Source organism: Rana temporaria, chromosome 6 (assembly GCF_905171775.1).
Source record: "Rana temporaria chromosome 6, aRanTem1.1, whole genome shotgun sequence".
NCBI classification, from domain to species: Eukaryota; Metazoa; Chordata; class Amphibia; order Anura; family Ranidae; genus Rana; species Rana temporaria.
The window spans coordinates 1,140,327-1,159,961 of NC_053494.1; the positions used below are offsets into that span (position 1 = coordinate 1,140,327).

At 44.6% G+C, this 19,635-nt stretch overlaps 1 protein-coding gene across 1 annotated transcript in view; it reads right to left on the bottom strand.

The window, feature by feature from the left end:
- The window catches only part of LOC120942900 (integrin alpha-M-like), a 39,259-nt gene that overhangs the window by 9,848 nt on the left and 9,776 nt on the right, over positions 1-19,635 (bottom strand). The window contains exons 7-21 of the mRNA XM_040355853.1: positions 17,955-18,100; positions 17,117-17,270; positions 9,738-9,888; positions 7,651-7,724; positions 5,435-5,567; positions 5,000-5,139; positions 4,683-4,817; positions 3,801-4,037; positions 3,480-3,610; positions 2,730-2,884; positions 986-1,137; positions 805-909; positions 654-727; positions 403-544; positions 225-323 (exon numbers count right to left, since the gene is read on the bottom strand). Coding sequence (XP_040211787.1) covers positions 225-323; positions 403-544; positions 654-727; positions 805-909; positions 986-1,137; positions 2,730-2,884; positions 3,480-3,610; positions 3,801-4,037; positions 4,683-4,817; positions 5,000-5,139; positions 5,435-5,567; positions 7,651-7,724; positions 9,738-9,888; positions 17,117-17,270; positions 17,955-18,100 — 2,028 coding nt within the window. The remainder of the gene's footprint in view (positions 1-224; positions 324-402; positions 545-653; positions 728-804; positions 910-985; positions 1,138-2,729; positions 2,885-3,479; positions 3,611-3,800; positions 4,038-4,682; positions 4,818-4,999; positions 5,140-5,434; positions 5,568-7,650; positions 7,725-9,737; positions 9,889-17,116; positions 17,271-17,954; positions 18,101-19,635) is intronic.

Genomic DNA, 19,635 nt, shown 5'->3' on the forward strand with positions numbered 1-19,635 from the left:
CAGCACCCTCTCTTGCACCCTCTCATACTCTCCAGACTCTCTCGACCCCTTTTGAACTCTCTGGCACTCTATCAACCCCTTGCACACCCTCTTGTACTCTCTTGCACACGCTAGCACCCTCTTGCACTCTCTCGACCCCTCTCGCACTCTCAACCCCTCTTGAACTTTCTTGTACTCTCTAACCCTCTCCCTCTCTCTCGACCCCTCTCGCTCTCTCCTCTTACCGTAGTGTTTGGTTTCAGAATAGGTCTGTTCACCCCGCAGTTCACCACTCTCTGAGCCTCCAGAGAGGCGCATGAAACCGTCACTTTCCTGTTTCCCGTCTACAAAATGAATACAATTAGATTACAACAACCGCCCCACCATACAGAGGAGGTGGAGATGAGACCGCTCACCCATTACCTCAACGAGAGACACCATGCGATACGACAGACCGGAGGGGAAAGGGATGAGAACACGAGTGTTGTATGAATCTTCACCTTCGTTCTTCACTGTGACGGTCACGTTGACATCAAGAGTCACTCCGACCACCACCTGGCTGACACTATAGAGGAATGAGACGGTAACACCGATTTTTATGAGACACCCAAACCACCCAACAGGGAATGCTTTCATCATTCAGGCTAATGACAGACCGAGGGTCTCCATCTCACCCTGTGAAGGCGATCTTCAGGCTCAGATTGTCCTCACACACTCCGTCGCCACCACAGTTCTTCTGAAATGGGATCTGCGGAGAAAGATCTGAAGGTACATGACCAGGTCTGTGATTGGCAATGCCATACGTAGAGTTTGGAACCTCCTTACCTCCGCAGACTGGCTGGATAAAGAGTCCTCACTCAGCACAGGCGTTCCAACGAGGGAGAAATTGAGTGAGACTCGGAGAGCGGACAGAGAGTCTTCCACACACTCCTAGAGACGGAGACAGGACTAGTGAGAGCCATGACCTTCTCATCTTTATATCATCTCAGTATAGAAAGGTACTCACAGGAATCTGGATGGAATGGTCCGCACACACTTGCCCTGACAGAAGACCTTTGGTGGCATTGAGGGAGCGCCCAGCACTGGTGAAGAGGGCCCGGGTGTTGGTGCGACCAGCGTCCAGGAGGAGAGAGTATGTCACCCGACCAAAGTCCTCCACTGAGAGAGAATGTGAGAAGACGTAAAGCCAATGACTGAACATATGACTTTCATGCATAGATTGCTGCTGCTTTTCCAGCTAAAGGGCTGGCAAATCTGTTCAGACAGTCGTGTGATTCATACACAATTATAGCCTGGCTCGGTATCTTACTGCTGATTGGACCACAATCATCACCTTGACTGAGACTGGACAGACCTAATTCAGAACTTTGTGAAAAAGACAGCCGCATCCATAGCGGCGAAAATATGTGGGATGGTTTGGATGGTACAAGGGATAGGTTGGGGGATAAAGGGGATGGTTTGGATGGTAGAACGGATGGGTTGTGGGATACAGGGGATGTTTTGGCTGGTACAGGGGGTGGGTTGGGTGATACAGGGGATGTTTTGGCTGGTACAGGGGGTGGGTTGGGTGATACAGGGGATAGGTTGGATGGTACAAGGGATGGGTTGGGTGGTACAGGGGATGGTTTGGATGGTACAAGGGATGGTTGGGTGATACAGGGCATGGTTTGGATGGCACAAGGAATAGGTTTGTGGATACAAGGGATGGCTTGGATGGTACAGGGGGTGGGTTGGGTGATACAGGGGATGTTTTGGCTGGTACAGGGGGTGGGTTGGGTGATACAGGGGATAGGTTGGATGGTACAAGTGATGGGTTGGGTGATATAGGGAATAGTTTGGATGGTACAAGGGATGGGTTGGGTGGTACAGGGGATGGTTTGGATGGTATGGAGGACATTCAGATGGTGCAGGAGAGGGGTTGGATGGTATTGGGGACAGTTTGGATGGTATGGGGGGGGGGGTGTGGTTTAGAGTGTATGCCAGGCAGTTTTGGTACATGGAATGGTTTGGATGATACAGGGGATAATAATTTATGAAAGAGGGTTTGGATGGTAAGGCAGATGGTCTGGATTGTATGGGGCTAGGGGGTTGGATAGTATAGGTTGGATGGCACAGGGCACAATGCCTTGTACCATTTGATGGTATAGTGATGGTTTGGATGGTACATGGGCAGTTTTGATGAGACGGAATGGTTTGGATGATGCAGGGGAGGGTTTGGATGATGCAGGGGAGGGTTTGGATGATATGAGGGATGGTTACAGTGTTGGAGGATGTTTAGATGATAGAAGAGAGGGTTTGGATGGTATGAGGGATGTTTGGATGGCACTGGAGATGGTTTTGAATTGTATGGAGGATGTTTAGGTGCAGGAGAGGGTTTGGATGGTATTAGGGATGGTTTGGATAGTACAGGGAATGGTTTGGATGGTATGGGAGATATTTAGATGTTACCAATGATGGTCTGGATGGTAGAAGGGATAGTTTTGATGACACGGGTGACACTTTGACTCCCTCATCTTTTTACACGGTTCTCAATAGCTTCTTATACAAAAAATATCCAATAGTCTTCTCTACTAAAGCAATGTACAATGAACGGATCATTCACAATCAGCAATATGTGTTTATCAGAAATGTGTTAGGTGAATCCCTCTGTAAGTTTGGATGAAGCAGCCATAAGATCTCAGTCTTTGGACCTCTGATTGTTTCAGAAAGTGACGTCTCATCCTGTCACCTCCCGCCATCCTCTGGCTCACCTTTTGCCTTGTTGTTTTTCTGGTAGCTGAAGAAGCAGATGTTGAGCTTTATCGCACTCCCCACTTTGCGCTTATCTGAGCACTCGTAGAACGAAAGGGGTATCTCAATGGGATCGAAGGTCATGCTAACTGAGACACCCAGAACTGGTCGAGACCTACATGAGGGTCAGAGATTACAAATGGTTATTTACGGAGGTTTTGTATGAGACAAACAGCACGGTACCATGACTTGTACAATGAGGGATTATTGGGCCTTCCTGGTTGTAGAATTACCCCTTATCCAGGCTGATTGTACAGTGCAGTACAGTGAGGATTTGGGCTGACTCTAATGTCAGAGTTCCTGCACCACCTGAAAGCAACACTGAGCATTTCCCTAACCAGAAGACATACCATTGGGAAATCCGACATTTCATTTCTGCCCCCTCATTGTGGGTGTTTATCACTCCCAAGAGAACAACAGTGATTGGACAGAAACAAACAGAGGTCAGCTGTAGCTGCAGGTTACCCTCCAACGTCAAGACATCCAGATGTGAAAGGAGTCAACCATTAGTCTGGCCATACTCATTACACAGAAGTCTTTTCTCATCTTGGAGGTAGTGATGGGCATACTGTCCTGGGAGCTTTGCCTGGAAATCCAGTGAAGTCACCATAGATGACATACAGTAAAGGCCAGAGGTGATGATCTGGTGAAGACGATGAGGTCATACTAGGATAAAAGAGATCTAATAACTATTTTCATTCTCTTCTCACCTCGCTATCAGGACTCGTCCTTCAGCTCCCACCACAAGATCAGGAAGATTGTCCTTCGTCATGTCCAGATTTCCACTCAATGATCTCCCAAAATACTTGATGCCCCCACTGACCTGCCGACCAGAAATGCGCTGTAGAAAGAGAATGAACAAAAAATGAAAACAGAAGAAAGGAACCTGACATAAAAAAAAAATGTACTCGATAGAGAGCCAACCTACATATGTGAACGGACACAAAGAGCAACTGACTCCTGAATAGAATCATCACATTTATAGATTTTCAGTTTTCAGTACACAGACCGGCAGAAGAAAAAGTAGGTACCTGTATATATGAAGTTCTGAAGCTCTCACCCTGACCTGGGAAGATGTAGATGGCCCCCTGATAGTTGTCCTCGCACGGGGCACCAACTGCCAGGTCTGATAGCTGGTCTCCAGTCATGTCTGGTAGAATGGAGATGGCAGAACCAAAATGACCTACAGATTGGCTGGGGTCACCGTGAAGGGTCTCTGGACATGTCATAGTGACAGATGCTCCTTTGGGGTGCCAAAAGTTCCTGACCTGAAACATAACATGAAAAGAATTGAGCTGGAAGCTACCAATAATTATTATGAGGTAATTAAAAATAATAAGCAAACCGGAACAATTTCATAGATCTCATAGAATTCCACTTTGTACCCAAATTTCAGCATTTCAGGCTCAACCCAGTTTGGTAAATTATCATCAGTTATAGCTGAATGCAGAGCTATGAGCGCCAGGACGGTCACAGGAACACATTTCTTTGGGGGACTCCATACATAAATACGGACCGTCATGGAAAACTCTGAGATCAGGAGATGGAGAATACATTTGTGTACTCGGCATATATGTGAGGTTGAAGAACATACATTTGGTGCCTCCAGAGTTGCAGGAATATGGATGTGTACCTGGCTATGGTCTTCTTATGAGAAATGAGACCATTAGGACTTGAAGTCCACTCTCAGGAGGCCACAGTGGGCTTCAGTGTTCATTTCAGTGTTATGGAGGTCGAAGAAGAAACAAGGATTGCGGATAATAACTGTTAAACATCTGACTTCCAAAAAGGCAGAAGGTTCAATGAAACTGATCTATTCTACGGATAAAACTGCTTTCTGGAATCTTTCCCCATGATATCATCCAACAAACACAGGGGGTTTGAAAATCATTGATCAGCAGTGTAGGCCTCACCTCGGTGACAGGACACAGGTACACCCGTCCACCTGGAGCTTCTGGAGAGTAATACGTTGGGGCCCCGACCACAAGAAGCGAGTGTGTGGAATTCAAAGTGAGAACGCTCAGCACCGACCCGAAGTACGACCCAATCTAAGAAGACAGATTGCATAAGTGGAGGATTGGAGAGAATTCTCAGATGTTCTTATCATAAATGTCTTCCCAAAAATGAGACTCGTTGCTCCCTTCCCATCCATTCCCAGAAATATCTTGACAATCTGTAGTCCGTTACTTCTCCAACCTTTAGCCCTCCCACTCATGCACTCCTCGGTCACCTTGTCTGCAGTGAATGCAGCCACCTGGCTCCACTCCGATGTTGTTGGGTTATTCATGTAGATGAAGACACTGCCCAGATGTTGGTATCTTGGTGCGCCAATGGCAAACGTGTCCCACTGCAGCTGCTGGACTGCGTAACCTGTAGAAGGAGAAGAGTCATGGTGGAGATAGATCCAAACGTATCATTTTACACATGTGCACAAAAAACACCACAACACGAAAAATGTATCCCTGTACTGCACTAATGGTAAAGACATGGAGGTCACTGCCTAAAGGACACAAGCGGAAGAAAACTCCCTCTAACCCTAGGCTACACCTTCCATAACCACAATTTGTAGGATTTCAATGATCATTGATGATAGGTAATGATTGGTTTGACATTATACTATAATCTTCTGACATCAGTACAGCTCTATAACTCCTGGTTTTCTCACCCATGTAAGAATCCTTCATGTCTTTACGATCCTTCGTAGCGTTTATCCAGGTGCCATTCTGCTGACCGTCCAAGTACAAGGATATCCCTCCAGACCAATCATAAGCACCTACTGCCCCAAGGACGGGCCCTCTCTGTGGAGGAGATTGGAGAAGAAGGTATTAAAGGGGATCTGAGATCTTCATGGCAATGGAAGCTTCATTCAGTAGTTGTGAAAGTCACCTCCTATCGCTGACTCTACTTTTAAATAATATGATGACCACGATGACCGGCTTACAGGGACGGGTCAATTGCCATTAAATATACAGCAAGTGCAGAGTTACCATCTTGGAACAGAATTCATACATCATCACGTCAACCTTCTGTTTCAAGCAGACAGTTCCAGGCTTCAGGGCCTGGAGGTCCATTATCCCTTCTGATGGGCCCCTCATTTCTGCACCTTGGGTATAATTGTACCTCCACACACATTGTATCCATTGTCAGAGTTTATGGTCCTTTATCATGCATTCAAGTCATTACCATGTATAATGGGCCTTCATACTGGCCCCTCACCTTTCTAAAGGCAGTTCCTCCAGCAATACAGAGTGCTAAATACACAACAATCACATAGAGATTCCCAAACAATGCATGGAGTGTTTCTCATAGGCAATTGATTTACTACCAGCACAAATTACCCTCAATTGTCACAACACAGGGCCCTCTTGTGCTTCAGGGCCCTGTAGCAGGCATATGGTCTACTCTGAATCTAGATACTGTAGGTTCTGGAATGCAACATTTCCAGGGACAATGACAGTTCTAGTAAAAACTACAATTGTAAGAGACGTATTCACTTTTCAGGGTCATGTGAGGACCTTGGAAGACTAAACCAAGCTGGTATGTTGTCTCCTCTTCTGTCTGGGCCTCTCCCAGCTACACCCTCATGATTATTCCTGAGGTCTCAGGCAAAGGAATGGCTGGATTGGCTGACAGCTATCCTGTCCACATGGGGTCCCTTATAGGCTTACACGCTCTGAACTCTGACCCCTCTTTTCTGGTCAGTGTGTGGGGACACCATGGAGGGCTGTGCAGGATCTCAGCCTACTGATCCCCATAGAGCAGGGGTGTCCAAACTTTTTTCAAAACCAGATTTGATGAAGTGAACATGCGTGAGGGCTGACTATTTTGCCCGACATTCTTTGAACCATTAAAATTTGGTCTAAGTGTGTTCGTCTGAGCGCTAATACACGGCCCAACAAGAATTCTCTTGCCTTTGTGGCTGTGTGTGGTGAAGAGATGAGCTTGGGCGTGTTATTTGGATATATTGTATATATTTCTTTTGTGACTCCAACGAATCCCAGAGCGTTGCTTAGGACTAAGGATGAGCTTGGGCGTGTTATTTGGATATACCGTATTTATCGGCGTATAACACGCACAGGCTTACCATTGCCATGAATGCAGCCTCACCATTGCAATCAATGCAGCCTTACCATTGCAACCAATGCAGCCTCACATGTGCCATAAATGCAGCCTTACCATTGCCATCAGTGCAGAACAATGCCCATCTGCAGCCTCGGAGGGCAGAGGGAGGGGGCGGGACGAGTGCCGACAGATTACAAACAGGAGAATCTCTTGTTTACTCTGTGGCCTCTTTAATACAAAGTCCCGCCTCCTATGATAAACAGAACAGTCATCCAATGGCATCCCAGGAGACGGGACTTCCGATAGAGACGCTCCTGAGTAAACAGGAGATTCTCTTCATGTAATCTGATGGCGCTTGTCCTGCCCCCTCCCTGTCCCCTCCAAGGCAGCGCCAATAAATACGGTATATATCTTTTGTGGCCCTGGGGGGGCCACAAACAATATATATATCCAAATCCCCATGGGGGCCATACTAAATCAACAGGTGGGCTGCATTTGGCCCCCGGGCCGGACTTTGGACATGCCTGCCATAGAGGGACTTCATGTGGTTTGCTGTACTCCAAGCTGCCACGTAATAATTCCACCAGTTTGATTTGCGTGAAACGTAAACCACAAACATGACAGGATAGGGGAAGAATATTGTATAAAAAACACCCTCAAATACCTCCGGAGGAGGAGGAGGAGACACCGCCAAAAGCTGACAATCTAGGGGCAGAATCCAGGCACAGTGTGGGGGAGGGGGAGGTTTTGTGGTGTAAGTTTTGGAGTTCCAGCAGAGAAGGGCATTGAGGGATAAAGAGAGCGATTGTCTATAATTACCGATGTCAGAACTGCGCTGAACCCCTCCTGAGACATCTCAAGTTGGAAAGAACTTACATTTGCAGACTGTGTACCTGGAAAAGTGAGAATAAATGAGGAGAGGACGATAGAGGATGAAGAGAAAGGTGGAGAGGGTGATAGAGGATAACGTGAGAAGTGGAGAGGAGGGGGTGATAGATGATGTACAAAGGGGTGCAGAGTAGAGGGCAATAGAGAATGAAGAGGGGATGGAGAGGAGAGGGCAATAAAGGAACAAGAGCGGGTGGAGAGGAGAGGGTGATAGAGGATGAAGAGAGAGGTGGAGGGGAGAGAGCGATAAAGGATAAAGAAAGGGGTGGAAAGGAGAAGGCGATAGAGAATGAAGAGAAAGGTGAGTCGATAGAGGATGAACAGAGAGATGGAGAGGAGAGAGCGATAGAGGACAAAGAATGGGGTGGAGAGCAGAGGGCAATAGGGAATGAAGAGAAAGGTAGAGAGGAGGGGGCGATAAAGGATGAAGAGAGGGGTGGAGAAGAGGGGGTGATAGACGATGTACAAAGGGGTGCAGAGTAGAGGGCAATAGAGGATGAAGAGGGGTGCAGAGTAGAGGGCAATAGAGGATGAAGAGGGGTGGAGAGGAGGGGGCGATAAAGGATGAAGAGAGGGGTGGAGAGGAGGGGGCGATAGAGAATGAAGAGAGGGATGCAGAGGAGAGGGCGATAGGGGATAAAGAAAAGGGGGGAGAGGAGAGGGCGATAGAGGATGAAGAGAACAGTGGAGAGGAGAGGGCGATAGAGGATGATGAGAGTGGTACAGGTGAGAGGGCGATAGAGGGGTGGAGAGGGGAGAGTGATAGAGAATGAGGAGAGGGATGAAGAGGAGAGGGTGATAGAGGATGAAGAGAGGGTTGAAGAGGAGAGGGTGATAGGGGGATAAAGAAAGGGGGAGAGAGGAGGGGACGATAGGGGGTTAAAGATAGGGGGAGAGGAGAGAGCGATAGAGGATGAAGAGAGGGGTGGAGAGGAGAGGGCGATAGAGGATGAAGAGAGAGGTGGAGAGGAGAGGATGATAGAGGATGAAGAGAGGGGTGGAGAGGAGAGGGCGATAGAGGATGAAGAGAGGGGTGGAGAGGAGAGGGCGATAGAGGATGAAGAGAGGGTTGAAGAGGAATGGGTGATAAAGAAAGGGGGAGAGAGGAGGGGACGATAGGGGGATAAAGATAAAAGGAGAGTAGAGAGCGATAGAGGATGAAGAGAGAAGTGGAGAGTAGAGGGCGATATAGGATGAAGAGAGGGGTGGAGAGTAGAGGGCGATAGAGGATAAAGAGAGAGGTGGAGGGAGAGAGCTATAGAGGATAAAGAGAGGGGTGGAGAGGAGAGAGCTATAGAGGATGAAGAGAGAGGTGGAGAGGAGAGGGCGATAGAGGATGAAGAGAGAGGTGGAGAGGAGAGGGCGATAGAGGATGAAGAGAGAGGTGGAGAGGAGAGGGCGATAGAGGATGAAGAGAGAGGTGGAGAGGAGAGGGGTGGAGAGGGGAGAGTGAGGATCAATGAGATAAGAAGGAGAGACAGATAAAGCGGATGTAGAAAGAGGAGGATACAGAAAAGGAATTACACCAAATAGATTATCACTGGGCACTCCAGTTTCACAAAATGGCAACCCCCCCCCCCATTTAAAACTGGGGGAAACCCACATATATACAGTCCAATGACAGTGTCAAGCAAACATTCAAGAGTCCAGCATTTTTTTATGACAAAATTGGTTCATAGCAGAAAAAAAAAACGTGTTTCAGGGAGCGAGACCCTTCATCATGACTCAAGAAGACTGTGGTTAGCGGACTCAGAGGGGCAGACACCAGTTAGATCTGTTAACCTGCCTCTTAAAACTGCTCCAAGCAGAACTTCCCCAGCATAGAGTCCACTAAGCACAATCTAAAATTCTGAGCCCTGAAGAAGTCTACTTGAATACGTTGGATTTTTTTTCTGCCAAGATCCATTTCTATTGTCAGAAACTGTTGGGTTGCTTGGTGCTCTCATTGGACTGTATATAACAGAGGGACCGGGGTCCTCCTTTAACCTGCTCTTATTCACTCCTCCGCTGTCTGTTACCTTCGATGGCGAAGATTTTGTCCTGCAGCGTCCTCTGGAAATTTTGAAGGATGGAGAAGTCATCGACCTGGAGGAGGTGATCCTCGGCCTTCGGGGAGGCGATAGTCTCCAGCTCCTGTTGGGCACTGGGGACAGAGAAAGCATCTCCTACCTACAGACCAATGAGAGAACAGTCAGAGCACAGCGGGTCATATGACCAACTTTATACAAATACGTGTGTGAGGACAGAGAGAGTGACTAGGAAAGTTCTGAAGCCACGGGATCGGCATGACTGGCATCTTCATTCTTTTATGTACCCCTTTTAATACTATACAACATCTTCAGTCGCATTGTGTGTGTGTGCCTCCAATGGAATTGGTTAAAGGGAAAAATAATTCAGTGATGGTGTGTGGTGTAGTATGCTTTCAAACTGGGCCCCTGTATTTTTCCCATGACAGATCCCCTTTAATGTCTTCTCAACCACAATCTGTATGTTAGAGTAGTTCCTGATCATGTGATTAATATAGGTGGTGATGTTTACCTGTTAAATCTTGTAGTCATCAGATACATGTACAGTATTAAAAAAAAGGTAATGTTTCTCTTGTAATTGTTTAATACATTTACAGTATTAAAAAAACATTATAGTGTTTTTCTATTTAGAGCCCATTCACACCTAGGCGTTTTGTCGCCTGTAGCGCGACGCTCACAAACGCCAGAGGGACCAAAATACATTAAAGTCTATGGGGATGGTTCACATCTGAACGCTGATGCGCCTGACGCCCATCGCCTGTAGCCATATCGGGCGGTTTGGCGGTTTGGGCGTATTTGAGCGTTTCCATTTCCCATAGAAAGTAATGGAAACGCTCGATTCAAGCGACTTGCGCGACAACGGGCGTTTGCTACGGGCGTTTCGTCGCTTTAATCAATAGAACTTGTCGCCCATGCAGAAGATTAAAAAAATTTACCAACATAGCAACAAGTGATGAAAAGATGATAGTTTTTCCTATTGGCTAAAATAAAAAACGTCAAAGTACAAAAACGTCGGACAACGCTGTATGCAAACGCGCAAATAAGCATTAATACGCGCGACAAAACGCCTGGAAAAAAACACCGAAAAAAACGCCGAACGACCGACACTCAGGTGTGAATGCAGCCTAAATCTTGTAATCGTCAAATACATTTACAGTATTAAAAAAATAGTAGTGTTTCTCTATTGAATCTTGTAATCATCGAGTACTTTTACAGTTTTAAAAAAATTGTGGTATTTAGCTGTTAAATCTTGTATTTGTTAGCTACATTTACAGTATTAAAAATTGGTAGCGTTTTTCTATTAAATCTTATAGTAGACTAATTTACAGTATAAAATAATTGTTGTTGTTTCGCTATTAAATCCTGTAATTGTCAGATACAGTATTAAAATTATCAGCCGTGTTTTTCTGTTAAATCTTGTAATAGATGCATTTACAATATAAAAAAATTGGTGTTGTGTATGTGTTGAATCTTGTAATTGTTGAATACATTTATAGTACTAAAAAAATATTTTTTTGTGTTTTTCTATTAAATCTTGTCATCGTCGGATACAGTTACAGTATTAAAAAATTGGTGGTGTTTAGCTGTTAAATCTTGTAATAGATGCATTTACAATAAAAAAAAATATGCAGTGTTTATCTGTTAAATCTTATAATTGTCAGATACATCCACAGTATTAAAAAAATCGTTAGTGTTTTTCTATTAACTCTTGTAATTGTTGGAAACATTTACAGTATTAATCTCATAATCATTAAATACTATTCCAGTATTTAAAAAAATTGGTTGTGTTAAGCTGTTAAACCTTGTAATTGTTATATACTGTACAGTATTAAAAAATGGGTAGTGTTTTTCTGTTAAATCTTGTAATAGATGCATTTACAATATAAATAAAATTGTCAGTGTTTATCTGTTAAATCAGTGGTCGTCAACCCCCGGTCCGCGGCCCACTACCGGGCCGCAGCCCTTCTGCAGCCGGGCCGCGGGTGCTAGCAGGCGGCATTACACTTTTCTTCCTCCTGCCGTCGCTTTGTAATCCTCACAGAGCCGACAGCAGGAGGCGGAACAATTCTGGGTGGAAGGCGGAGCTGCCCGAGATTATCACACAGGCGATTGGCTGCTAGGACTGTCCTTCATCCTAGCAGCCAATCAGCCAACTCCACTATTGTCTGTTTACTGCTGCTAACTCTCCTCAAGCAAGCTGCACTTCCGCCCTCAACTTGCTCTCCTTCCCGGGTCACTTCACCTTCTTCCCTGTTACTTTCACTGTGGTCAGCAGCTCATCTCCGCTCCTCCCCGTCTACACTTCTCTCTGCCTTTTCTGCACGATCACACAGTAAGTCACTCGGCACCTATCCTCCTCGCTCCCCTGCTTAGTTAATTTTTTCCCCTTCTCCTTGGTCTTTTATCTGCTGTCCCTCCATAAATCTTCACCATGCTGCCGTCTCAGCTCAGCATTCCAGACAGGGATCTTACACCCTTTCCATCCCAGTTTGCTCTTAGCTCTCATAATTGTCCTGTACTCACCATGCAGCCTAGCACATTCTGTCACTAATGACTAAGACATTAGCACATACTTTTACCCCCCCAACCTCCTCACCAATTCTCTCTTTTCTAATCACTTAGCCCCCCCCCCCCCTTCACATTGAAGCAATTTGTCATGCAGTTTGACAAGTCACATCCTATTGCCAGCAAGGCAGTGTTCAAATCAATGCAACGCCAACTTTGAGTCGCTGCATCAATTTGAAAAAGTAGTACATGCGATTTAGGGTGCGACTTTAATAGACATCTGTGAATGAAGCCACACAGATGTCTTCAAAGTTGCAACCCAAAAGTCACACTGAGATGCGGCTCTAAAATTGTGCCATTTTCAGGTTAGGTCGCACAATTTCAAAGCCACAGTCAATGTGAACGGGGGCCAATAGTAGATTCACACTGGTGTGCTGTGGTCTGGCCACAGTGCGATTGTATATGCAGTTTGGGAAAAAGGTGGAAATAAGGGCCGTCTAATTGAGCCACCCCCACTGCGCGTAACTGGAGAATATAAGTGAAAATATAGTGATATTGATAATATAAATAAATAAATTAATAAATAAATATATGTGAGCTGCTGCTCTAAAAGTTAAACAATCAAAATGTAATATGCAAATACAGTGCTACCTGATGTGAAAAAAGGTATCAAATGTGATATTAAGCAGCGCTCAAGAGAATCAAATAAAAAAACACACATATAATATTGCTAAACTATTAAGTGAAAAATAATGAGTGATCCACCCTCTATGTGAAACAATATATCAGTGTCAAAAAATAGGTGTCAATAATACACCCAAAATAACAGGTTGGCAAAAAATAAATCCATAAACTGATTGTGTGAACGTAAATGAAGTTCATAAATGGAGAACAGAAGAAATCCCTTCACGATCTTCAGACAGTGCTTTCACCACACCACAGTGACTGCGTGATTCCACCACCCATCAGAATGCAAACTCACCACAATAAATGGCCTGACACTCTCGTGTTTAGGCACACAGGCTTTTTAACTGAACCACTCAGTTTAATTGATGGAACTCCCTCTTTGGAAACTGGAGCACTCAGTTAAATAAATGGAGATCCGTTGGAAAAAGGAAAAACTCCAAGATGACAGCCACATGTATAATGAAGAGAGAGAGCACAATAGTGTGATATTGCAACACAACTTTTAATAAAAACACTAAAAATCTCCCAATAGATGCACTCACAAAAATGACTCTTGTCATAAGCAGTGATTAAATCCAAACATCACACGGTGTAAACACAAACGAAAATTTTCCTCCAGGTGAACCAGTGGTCACGGCGGACCAACAAATAGCCCAGGTTTACTCACAGCCCTATGAAGGTGTACTGGAGTCGCTCTTCAGATGACTATATTGGTGACAGATGGACCGTTCCACGCCCGACCAGTTCAGTTTAAGGTATGCGGTTGTAACTTAGTACCCACGCCCCGACATGTTTCATCATACTGATTTAATCATGGGGACCAATATAGTCATCTGAAGAGCGACTCCAGTACACCTTCATAGGGCTGTGAGTAAACCTGGGCTATTTGTTGGTCCGCCGTGACCACTGGTTCACCTGGAGGAAAATTTTCGTTTGTGTTTACACCGTGTGATGTTTGGATTTAATCACTGCTTATGACAAGAGTCATTTTTGTGAGTGCATCTATTGGGAGATTTTTAGTGTTTTTATTAAAAGTTGTGTTGCAATATCACACTATTGTGCTCTCTCTCTTCATTATACATGTGGCTGTCATCTTGGAGTTTTTCCTTTTTCCAACGGATCTCCATTTATTTAACTGAGTGCTCCAGTTTCCAAAGAGGAAGTTCCATCAATTAAACTGAGTGGTTCAGTTAAAAAGCCTGTGTGCCTTAACACGAGAGTGTCAGGCCGTTTATTGTGGTGAGTTTGCATTCTGATGGGTGGTGGAATCACGCAGTCACTGTGGTGTGGTGAAAGCACTGTCTGAAGATCGTGAAGGGATTTCTTCTGTTCTCCATTTATGAACTTCATTTACGTTCACACAATCAGTTTATGGATTTATTTTTTGCCAACCTGTTATTTTGGGTGTATTATTGACACCTATTTTTTGACACTGATATATTGTTTCACATAGAGGGTGGATCACTCATTATTTTTCACTTAATAGTTTAGCAATATTATATGTGTGTTTTTTTATTTGATTCTCTTGAGCGCTGCTTAATATCACATTTGATACCTTTTTTCACATCAGGTAGCACTGTATTTGCATATTACATTTTGATTGTATATGCAGTTTACCCACAGTTTTAGGTGCGCTCCCATTCAATTCTATTAGACTGTTTTCATGAAAGCAAATCTCAGACTTGCATGCTGCATCCTTGATGTGCAATCAGAAAACACACAGTCCACTAGAATTCAACAGGAGCACACCTAAAACTGCAAGTAAATCACACATCCAATCGCACCGTGGTCAAGCCACAGCGCACCAGTGTGAAACCGCTATAAGGCTAGGTTCACGCGCAGTCAGGATCATGCACAAAATTGTGCCGCTTCATAGGAGTGAGTGGAGGTTCCAATCAGGTCCGCCTGAAAAACTGACAGACAGACCTGATCGGAAAGCCTGTGTGCACTTTGCCATCTTCGCCCTGGGCGCTGGATGACCTAGTCCCAGCACTGGTGAGGGGGTGAAGTAAAGCGCTAATATCTGAATGTGGGGGGGTGGGAAATCCGAGTCTCAGGATTGCTGTGATGTGGGGGGGAGGGGCTGAGGACATTAAAGAGGAGCTGAGCACTGGAGTGTGGAGGGGGGGGGACCGAGACTGGAGTGTGGGGACTGAGGACTGTAATGTGGGGGGGCCTGAAGAAGTTAAATTGGGGTGACCAAGAACTGTCATATGAGGGGGGCTGAGGATATTAAAGTGGAGGTTGGGAATGTAATGTGGGGGGTAGGCTGCCACTGATTCTGCATTATGGTGGGTTTAACTATTTCATTTATTACTACAATGTAATAGAAATAATGCGCTGACAAATTGCCCGCAAAAAATCTCTTACCCCCCGCATGCCATCCCCAACCTCCCCCCAACTGGGCCTTGGCAAAATTTTGTCCACGCAGCCGGTCCCCGGTGCCAAAAAGGTTGGGGACCACTGTGTTAAATCGTTTAATTGTCAGATACATTTGCAATATAAAAAAAGGGCAGTGTTTTTCTATTAAATCTTATAATAGACACATTTACAGTAGAATAAAATGGTATTGTTTACCTATTACATATTGGAATTATCAGATGCATTTTAATAAAAGAATCGGTAATGTTTTTTTCTGTTAAATATTGTAATTGATGCATTTACAATATAAAAAATGGCGGTGTTTATCTGTTAAATCTTGTAATGGTTGAATACATTTCCAGTCGTTAAATTTTTTTTTTTGCATTTTTCTATTAAATCTTGTTATCATCAGATACATTTACAGTATTAAAAAAATTGGTGGTTTTTAGCTGTTAAATCTTGTAATTGTCAGATTGAGTATTAAAAAAATTGTAGTGTATATCTGTTAAATCTTTTAATAGATGCGTTTACAATAATAATAAAAAAAATCAGCACTGCTTATCTGTTAAATCGTGTAATTGTTAGATACTATTACAGTATTAAAAGAAAAAAATTGGTGCTGTTAAACCATGTAATTGTTATATACTGTACAGTATTAAAAGAATGGCAGTGTATACCTGTTAAATCTTGTAATCATCAGATGAAAAAAATCTTGTAATAGATGCATTTACAATATAAATAAAATTGGTGGTGTTTATCTGTTAAATCTTGTAATTGTCAAATACATTTATTGTATTAAAAAAATTGGTAGTGTTTTTCTATTAAATCTTGTGATTGTTGGATACATTTATAGTATTAAAAATGGTAATGTTTATCTGTTAAATCTTGTACCCCTCAGATAATATTACAGTAGTGGGTGGTGAGTGGTGTTTAGCTGTTAAGCCTTGTAATTGTTAGATACTGTACACTATTAAAAGAATGGTAGTGTATATCTGTTAAATCTTGCAATCATCAGATACATTTAAAGCATTAAAAATTGGTAGTGTTTTTCTGTTAAATCTTGTAATAGATGCATTTACAATATAAATACAATTGGTGGTGTTTATCTGTTAAATCTTGTAATTGCCAGATGCACTTACAGTATTAAAAACAATTGGTAGTGTTTTTCTATGAAATCTTGTAATTGTTGGATACATTTATAGTATTAAAAAAATGGTAGTTTTTATCTGTTAAATCTTGTAATCGTCAGATAATATTACAGTGTTTAAAAAAATGGTGGTGCTTAGCTGTAAAACCTTGTAATTGATAAATACAGTGTTAAAAGAATGGTAGTGTATATCTGTTGAATATTGTAATCATCAGTTTAATTTAAAGTGTTAAAAAATTGGTGTTATTTTTCTGTTAAATCTCGTAATAGATTCATTAACAGTATAAAAGAAAAGTAATTTTTGTTTGTTACATTTTGCGATTGCCCGATATGTTTAGAGTATTGGAAAAAATAATCTGGAGTGTTTTTGTGTTAAATAGATGCATTTAAAGATGGTCTTGTTTTAGTTGCGGTCTCAGCAGTCATAACATATGGAAAAGAAAGTTCTCGTCAGAAAGGGATATTCTCTCTGCCTGAGACATAAAATTGTCCCTAGAGTTTATTCTGCCTTCTATAGGGGATGGTGAGAAGTGAGAAGTGCCCCCGGTGGACAAGTTCCTGAGGAATGGCAATATAAAGCACACCAAGATACATAAAAACAAACCAATTAGATAAAAGTGGTTAAAATATGACGACAAGAACAAATTGGAGACCTCAGATTCTCACTTACCCCGATGACGAAGCGGCGGACTTTGAGTCTGTCAGCTTCTCCGATGGACATAGAGTACGGCGCGGGATCGCGGATGCTTTCCCCATCTGTTATGACGATGAGAACCTTTTCAGCGTTTTCTCGGACGCCTCTCCCTGGCATAAAGAGGTTCTGCCTGCCAATCAGAACACAGCAGACATAAAAAAATTGGTGTGGCTTTATCAGCTTACCAAACTCCATGTGGAGCATTCAATACATGACATGGGATTCCCAGAGCATGAGGGGTTAGCTACAGAGACAGCACAGCAGAAGCTGCCCGGTTGGAGACTCGCTCTGTCCAACTGAATCTTCATACTGACAAGGGAACGCTCACTGGTCTGGAGGGGGAGGAGTCACTGCTCAGAAAGGGGCGGAGTGGCAACTTTTACTCATTCATTCAAGAGTAAGTTCTAGCTTGAGCTCTGTAAACAACTTTTTACTTCAAAGAAGCAAAAGAAGGAGCCACAACCATAAGCCTCTAGCTCCAGTGGTCTTTGTGTCCTTGCCTGTTTTATATGGGGGCTTTCAGAGCATGGAGTCTGGTGACAGATGGGCTACCAGAGGGATTCAACATCATAATAAAGAGAACCAGTCATACATAAAAATGTGGCCATACTTTACAGATATCTGTGTAATTTCTGGGTGCAGCATGGAGTGATCGGCCCAAATAAATAATACCACGTGGCAATGCTCCTGCCCCCGGCACCAAGAGTCTGACAAGGAGGCCCGGAACCAGTCCTACTATTGATCCCTGTCAGTTACCGATCGTGTAGAGGAAAAGATCTATTCATGGAATGGGAAGGAAGATCAGGGAGCGTACATCACCGCTAGGATGGCTGAAGAAGTATGCGTCCCCCCTCTCCGCTGGGTGATGGGCTTGGTCAGCTTTGCCGGATCTTTTATTTGCGAATACTGGGTAAAATCAAAATGAATCCGGAATCTCTCAGAATACTGCATGAGGGCAAACTGTGGAGAAAGTGAGGAAAGAGTCAATGGTGGGGTGCAGGAGACATAGCAGGGGTGATATGAGGGGACATGTCCGGAGAAGGGCATAGAAGAGAGGGGTAAATAGAGAGACATGGCAAGGGGATATATGGAGAAGTATGGAAGGTGGTATAGAGAAGGGAGTGAAATGAGACAGGGTAGGGGAGAGGGATATGGGTACTAGATGTGGCAGGGATTAAGAGTGGGTGGAACGACATGTTGGGGATATAGAGTGGGGGCGGGGATGTGGTGGTCATATAGATTGGAAGGGAGGCATGGTGGGGGGGATATGGGGGAGAGATATAATGGGGGATGTAGATGAGGAGGGGGAGAAATGGCAGGGGGATATAGAGGGGGGAAACATAAAAGGGGAATATAGGGGGGAGACACAGAGGAGGGAGAAACGTGGCAGGGGGATATGGGGGGCTGGATGTGGCACGGAAATAGAGTTGGGGGGGACATGGTGTAAGATATAGTGGAGGGGAGAGACATGGTGGGGATATAGAGTGGGGGGAGATATGGTGGGGATATCGATTAGAGGGAAGACATGGTGGGGTAAATATAGCTGAGCGGAGATATGGTGGGGGATAAGGGGGTAGGATATGGTGAAGGGTTGGGAAGGGGAGCTGGCTGCTCCATCTCCCTTACCCTCATCTGGCTTCTGGGACAACATTTCTCTGGTACTGTCACTGCACGGATCCTTGCTGGGGAGGGAAGACAGATTCCCCCACCCTGGCTGACTGTCCTCTTTCTTCTCCCCCTTTATCCTGATCTGCTGCTGGGGAGTGACCGCCCCCTTATCACCCTGGGCCTAATAAACTTGCGTGGGTGTGGGGCAGAGGTCTTGGACCCTCTGTCTGGTGGCCAGCGCTTCAGCTGGAGAAGTTTGTTGTAACTCCACAGATGTTGCTGACAGGAAATCCCATGTGGTGTGGGAGAAAGGCCGGCTGCCTCTTCTCTCGGGAAGGCTGAAGCTGCTGTTGGTGCTGGGCAGAGCTCAGTGATGTTCGGCCCTGATACCAGCTCCTCTGCTGGAGGCGCAACAGGTTGTTCTTCCTCAGCAGAAAAGTCTATTAAATCCCCAGTCTCTGGAATTGCTGAAAATCCAGGGCATGGGCTAGCGGCACTTGGGCCGAGTGCCAGCACTTCGGCAGTTGACTCGTAATCCATAACATCCTCAGGTGTATATAGAGGAGGGGGGTATGGTGGGTGTATATAGAGGAGGGGGGTATGGTGGGTGTATATAGAGGAGGGGGATATGGTGGGTGTATATAGAGGAGGGGGGTATGGTGGGGTGTATATAGAGGAGGGGGGTATGGTGGGGTGTATATAGAGGAGGGGGGTATGGTGGGGTGTATATAGAGGAGGGGGGTATGGTGGGGTGTATATAGAGGAGGGGGGTATGGTGGGTGTATATAGAGGAGGGGGATATGGTGGGTGTATATAGAGGAGGTAGATATGGTGGGGTGTATATAGAGGAGGGAGATATGGTGGGGTGTATATAGAGGAGGGAGATA